Below are 6,524 nucleotides of genomic sequence, written 5' to 3'. Positions count from 1 at the left end.
TTATGCATGATCTTCTTTTGGTATCGTCATAGAATTTTTTACTGTATGGTGTTAGAAAAATTAAAATGTAAATATTTTCTTTTAAAATCTATAGAAAAGTGTTTGCCAATTAATTGAGCTGTTTTGCTTGTGAAAATGTGTTAAGTATATACAAATGAGAATTTCTTTACTTTTAAAAAGCAGTTTTATTTATAGAAAATTATATTTGTAAAGGCTCTGATTATTAAAAATATGAAAATTCATAAGGTTGATAGATGGTTAAAAGGAGGAAAACCAAGGTTCTAACCTTAATCCATTAAATGGGTTTTAGAATCTGGCAAAAATGATCTTATACACTGAAGAATATTTTATGGTTTTTGAGGCTAGTAACTGGATCTTTCATGTCCCTATATGTTAGAGTCTATTATAAATGATTAATATCTCTTACTAGATGATCTCTGAAGGGGAAGAACTGTTCATTCAGTTAAATTGTGCATAACAGAAGATGCAAATCTAGTTTGTTTTATTATGATGCCATAGTTTCTGTATTTCACTTCTGTAAGTCAAGATCCCCATATTCAGATGAACTTCAAAAGCTCTTTCCCATTGTTTCTAATCAGGCAACATTTTTAGAAAAATTTAAAATATCTTTCATAAGCAAGTTTAGTGCTCCCTCTTGTGGCAGACTCACTTTTGTAGATAAATATTAGATCACTAAAAAAATGATTTTCATATGGTCTAAGTAAATTTTTAAACTATATGTCACTAGAAAACAAAGCTTAAACAGAGAACTGGAAGTATTTTTTTTTATTGATAATGGAGAGGGTTTCTGTTACCATTACCTTTTGACTGAATCTGTTAAACAAAAATCGACATCAAAACAAATGTAATGTACGTGCAAACATAGCAAATTAAATACAAAAAAGAAATTACTAATGACATGTCTTGCTGTTAATAAGATCAAGCAGCAGAAAATCAGCAGTTAGATAAATGGTATTATTAAATAGATTTTACTTTGAAATCTCCCATATAAACAAAGAATAAACAACAGTAACACCACCAAATAAAGCCACAGGGAAGAGATTACTCCTCTATACTTTTATACACTATATATGTTAATCATTCTGTCTTTCATTTATTTCCTCTGATAAGACTGACTTCAGGGAAGTCGCAACAAGGCCTTCTCGGCTAAAAGCATATAACATTGGACATGAGTCTGGCTAATGCCCCATTACATTGACGAAAGGGAAGGTTTCTGGGATTTTGTTTTTTCCAGTGGAAATGATCTCAGAATCTGCCGTAGTTGACATTCACTGAACAGTGCTGGCTGAAGGTTCAAGGTATTTGGATGAACGTGTGAGTCTTAGTAAAGAAGGTTTTTTTTTTTCTTTTTTTCTTGGTCGACAGGTAACAAGAAGAGATCATTATTTTTCTTTATAAATTTTTTTAAATAATTGCTTTTGACTCTTGTAAACAGTTTGGCTTTGTTTGTATTGAAAAGGAGATCGAGCCATCACAGTGCTATTTCTAAAGATATAGGACATCCCTGATTTCCTTTAAAGGTCTATTTTTGGCTCCAGTTCCAGGTTAAATCATTCTTTTTTACATGATCAGAGGCAGGTTTTCAGCTTTAAGGACTGACAGACTTGAAGGAGAAACACGTGGAAGCATGAAATATACTTCCAGGAAACATATCAATTTGACTGTTACAATTCAAAAACTGTAAAAATGGTGGAATGGTAAAATACAAACAGTATTTGGAATTGTCAAATGTTTGCACTCAAGACTCCATGAACCATATATTTTATTTTTTAAAAAATCATATTTATATCCATTTACATAAGACTTACACATTTAAAAAGAAATACATACACAGTAATACATAAATGCCAAGTATATTACAATAAAACATGAAAAAACAAGTGGCTCCATTTCATAAAAGCATCTGTTGTACAGAATTTATGATGTGGATGATGCCTATTATTCAAATGACTTAAGCATTTTCTTAACAATTGTAGTAAATGAATCAAACAATATCTGACTCCCCCCAAAATCACATTTTCAGCTTAATAAACCATTAGTTGTGGTTATTTCCTTAGAACTCAGTCTTCACAAGGGTTTTCACTGCTTGTCTTCTTAGATGGTAGTGCACTTTAGGTAGAGTAGACTGAAAAGACGACATCTAAAATATGTAATGGACAGCATTAGTTTACTGAAATATCCCAGACTGTAAAATCTCCCTCTGCTACTCTTGGTGCACTCCATGCATCCTGCCCACTTATGTCCTAAGGGTAGGCTATCGTCCTAAGGCTCTAACCAGTAGCTGTATGTAATTAAGATTTGCTCGTTTCTAATTTTGTGCAGGCGAGGTTCATAAATAAGATTTGCTCGACTCTGTAGAAAGTATGGCAGTCATATAAACAATGGTATTCACAGAAGATGTCAGCAGTCCTTTTGAAAAACGTACAGTTGCTCATTAATAGAGCTGAGTTAACCTATTCTATATGGACTAGAATATTTTAGAGCTCTCCAAAAGATACCTTTGTTTAAGTGACAAAAACATAATGATAATCAGTAACATAAAGAATCTGGGTCAGTGATGTGGCATCATGGATTCTTTCCAGTCATAATAGACTTAGGAAACGATCACAATTACTATCCCGACACGAGATAAAGAATATGTTCTGAATTATGTTAATAACAAAATTGCTAATGTTTCCTCAAAACAGAAATTGGTTGTCCCAAATTAACTTACTGGAAATAAACACCTTTATCCCATTTAATGGTAAAAACTGGGAAATATGAACTAGAATGCCATGCACAAAATACAGATTGCAAATAGTTAAAAGAGTAATTTTACCCATCAGTCAAGAGCTAAGAAGCAAGCACTACTCAATATATTAAATAGTCATTTGTAAATTAGTGAATTATTCACTTCCTGGTAAATTATCATGTTATGTGTTGAAATTATTACAAACAGTATTTTGGAAAACCTCTTATTTAGCCAAATTATTACAAATTTTAGATCATGCCTAATGAGATGCCAAATTGTATACCGTAATTAAAATTTTAATGTTAGGGTTTTACATTCTGAAATTAAATCTCTTATCTGAAAGCTTTTTGTTTTATCATCAGCAGCTTCAAATAGTGACCCAAATAAGGCAGCATATCAGCTCCTATATTAGGCCCCAAAGACCATCAGTAAATTGTGTGGAGCTTTTAATTCAAGGCAATGAATAAACAGCACAAGATGAGCTGTTCCTCTCCCCACTCCTGTGCACACATTTGGTTCTAAATATTGCTCTAAAAAGTGTTTTTCCAAAATTTAATTTATCATAAGTGGTAGAATATTTTGGTAAAGCACAGTTGCAGATTAAAAAATGTTTATGAGTTCTTGACATTTATACTCTATGAAAACACAGTTTTACTAAGACTGCTGTTCAATAAAACTCCATTTTCATATGGATTTGGAAGTAGAGTCCATCAACTAGTATTTCTTGAAGTACAAATGCCTTATATCTTATGATCATATAGCACGGTTTTCTGTTCTGTCCTCCATTGTTACAAGGTTATTTCACTTTGCTTCTATGCTATAAACCCCAGATACTTAAAATTCTTATGCGTTTTCAACAAATATAAATCACATTGATGAAAAACAACATACCAGAAGTTCAAATTTTTCGGTTATACTTTTGTTTTTAATATGAAATCACCTCCAAATCACTTTCCTGTCTCTGCCACTGTTGGACTCTGGGTTCCTACTAGAATACTGTTTGCCTATTTCAGCTTCCCCTATATAAAATACTCACTTAAGTGCATTATTCTTTAAGTGCCAACCTCTCGTCAATAAAATGCTATGTGCATCAACATAGAGTGCTACTAAAAAGTAGAAACGCGTGTGGTAGCAACCCACTGACGTGTAAGAAGATAGTGACAGGCCTCTAACAGACAGGCCTTAAACCATAGCAGACAGATGGTGATAGGAAATCCTAGATGAAGAGTTACAATATAAAGATTCCTTTCCACTCTCTAGCAATTCAAAGGGGTTATCTCACTTCTGTACTGCTAGGCCATACCAAAGAGTATCGTGTATGTTTACTAGTCTATGCTCCATTTTTTTTTGGCGGTTTGTTTTTTGTCAGCCAAGGAAAACTACTCACAGCAAGTCAGTGCTGCCTCCTTTGAGTGGCTTGTCAACATGAGTATGTGCGAACAGTGGAGTTGTCTAACCTCTGCAGTCTTGATGAAGCAACTGCAAATGGAGAAAAGGGCTTTAGCGGTACTTGGATGATTGAGTACAAAATTTCAGATGAGAAAGTTTTATTTTCCCTGCATAAAGGGATCTGAACATATTAATAGGCCTTTCTCTCGGATAGAAGCCACTCATGTTCCTTTTCTCGAGACCAAGCTGCTAATGAAAATTTATTCCAGTGTGATTCAGCTGAGCTTTCAAGTTGTGTATTCCTCCTTAGATGAAATCTGTTAACAAGAACAGTTCCCCTGGGTGCTCCTGTTTTTGAAGCAAAGATTGCCCTTGGAGAATTCAGTATGATGGTTTTCTTTCCCTCCAATATTGAAAAGCTTCTATGCTCACTTTTAATCATGTTAAATTCTGCTACTGTGTTCCATAATAGTAAAGTTAGGAGAAATATAGATCAAAGATCATGGATTATATTGGCACTTATTTTAAGGGCCATGATAATGTTCACCTTGAAAAGAAATAATGATTCTAGGTGATTGTCTCAATAAACAGAGTGGGACTTTTTTGTTTAATGCCTACCAAACAGACATAAGTTTGTGACTACTACTTCAAATTTGTCTCTCCTCCAGAATGGCTGTTTTCCTTTGTGAGGTATATAACACAAGTCTAATGTCCACAGAAGGAAATGCTAATTGGGAAATTACTGTCGGTTTTGTGTTTGTTTAATTCTCTTCTCATGGTTGTGCGTGTTTATTTAAGGCCTTCTGCCTTGGTCAGAGGCTAAAGTATCTGATGACTCTGAGTTTTTAAGATGAAATAGAAAACTTGCAATATTCAAGCATGTAGGGCTACCATGGAGTTAATTTCCATTTATTAAGGACCTTTAGTCCAAATCCAACCTCTAGACATTATTTACTTGGTGAATAGAAGAGTAAAGAAACACAAATCATGCAGATGTTTTTCTTCCTAGATGTGGACATTAGCCAAAATTGTCCTTTTTTAGGATATTTTAAATTATTAAAAAAATATGAATAAAGTGCCATGAGTTCATGCATTAGCAGTTTACAAAAGAGTACGGTCTGATGAAAGCAAAGTAAACTTCAAGCAGAGCAAACCAACTTAAGAATCAATTCCAGAAAGCTACGCAAGATCAGAGAATGATAGCATTTGCTAAACAAGCTTTTAACTTTATAAGCAGAAATGCAAAACTACTGTACCATCCGTTGTCATTTTCCTTGACTGTCCAGATGTTGTGGTTAACCTAAATCCAGCAGGTAATGTCTCTGAGGACCCAGGCATCATGCTGATTCCATGTACTTCACGGGGAGGAAACTGCCTTCTCCAGGTTGACCCACGCCTGAAATTCTTGTCATCACTCTGCCAGTACAGAGTTATAATTTGATGTAATGAAAACAAGTAAACTAGTCCAGGTGCCTGAAACTGTGTGCTTAGAAACATGTAACATTGATTATTTACATTCAGACTGTAAAGTGTGCATACAGAATATTATACTTTATTTCAAGGATTATGTTGATTCCAAAATGAGAATGCAGGAGATTTGAAATAGAAACATTTTTATTAAAAAGTTCATATGATTTCAAATCTAAAACATATATAAAAGTAAAATCTTTGAAAATTTAAAATAAAACCCCAAAGTTTTTCCGAAAAGGATATTGGATATACTTTGTTGCACTTCATGCCAACTTTTTATAGTATGAGATGATATACTTAGTTGAATAAGTGTTGGGTAAACTCTGATTTACACACTTGATTAACTCATGAATTTTGCTTTTATGTATACGAAAGGTATATGTTATGGGAAATCTATATTTGATACAGCTTGGCTCATGTGGGATACTATAACTTATATTCTGTGTAGGAAACAAAATTTGTCATTTGCTAGATTTCAGCTGATACATAATTAACTTGTAATTTGTTGAAAAACCTATGCAACATGGTCACTTTCCTTTTGATAAATACATGTGCTCATTAGATGCCACTAAAAGCATAATGTAACTCTGGTTGCTGTTTTACAATGTAATTCTGGTTGCTGATTCTTAACAACATAAAATCTTCCCTCTCTGTGCATACATATTGTACCTGCAGACAAATGATTATTTTCTCTGAATTGGTAAGCAATAATATGTAATTTAACATTTGACTGATTTTATTCTTTGTTTCTAATCTAAGGAGAATATTAATCATTCTACATAGATCTGATCTTCTTATATCATTAAGTTTCTCATCTAGGGAAGGACTGTCTACTCCCTAAAATTATAGCTAAGTAAGTATGTGCGGTTGACCCTGCTCGCTCAGGTGACTTCATTTTGGCATATAGAATATA

General features: G+C 33.4%; 1 protein-coding gene across 3 annotated transcripts in view; it reads right to left on the bottom strand.

Annotated features, from left to right (window-relative positions):
* Positions 1–2,125: 2,125 nt before the first annotated feature.
* The window catches only part of PPFIA2 (PTPRF interacting protein alpha 2), a 451,253-nt gene continuing 446,854 nt past the window's right edge, over positions 2,126–6,524 (bottom strand). For 2 of the 3 annotated variants that reach the window (XM_057741285.1, XM_057741284.1), the window contains exons 29-30: positions 5,398–5,557; positions 2,126–2,161 (exon numbers count right to left, since the gene is read on the bottom strand). In XM_057741285.1, coding sequence (XP_057597268.1) covers positions 2,133–2,161; positions 5,398–5,557 — 189 coding nt within the window. In that variant the 3' untranslated portion in view covers positions 2,126–2,132. Of the gene's footprint in view, positions 2,162–4,139; positions 4,232–5,397; positions 5,558–6,524 lie in introns of all 3 variants that reach the window. The other variant, XM_057741283.1, reaches the window with a different exon arrangement.

Source organism: Hippopotamus amphibius, chromosome 7 (genome assembly GCF_030028045.1).
Source record: "Hippopotamus amphibius kiboko isolate mHipAmp2 chromosome 7, mHipAmp2.hap2, whole genome shotgun sequence".
NCBI classification, from domain to species: Eukaryota; Metazoa; Chordata; class Mammalia; order Artiodactyla; family Hippopotamidae; genus Hippopotamus; species Hippopotamus amphibius.
Note: the sequence above shows the minus strand (reverse complement) of the source record. Positions and strands in the feature narration are given on the sequence as shown.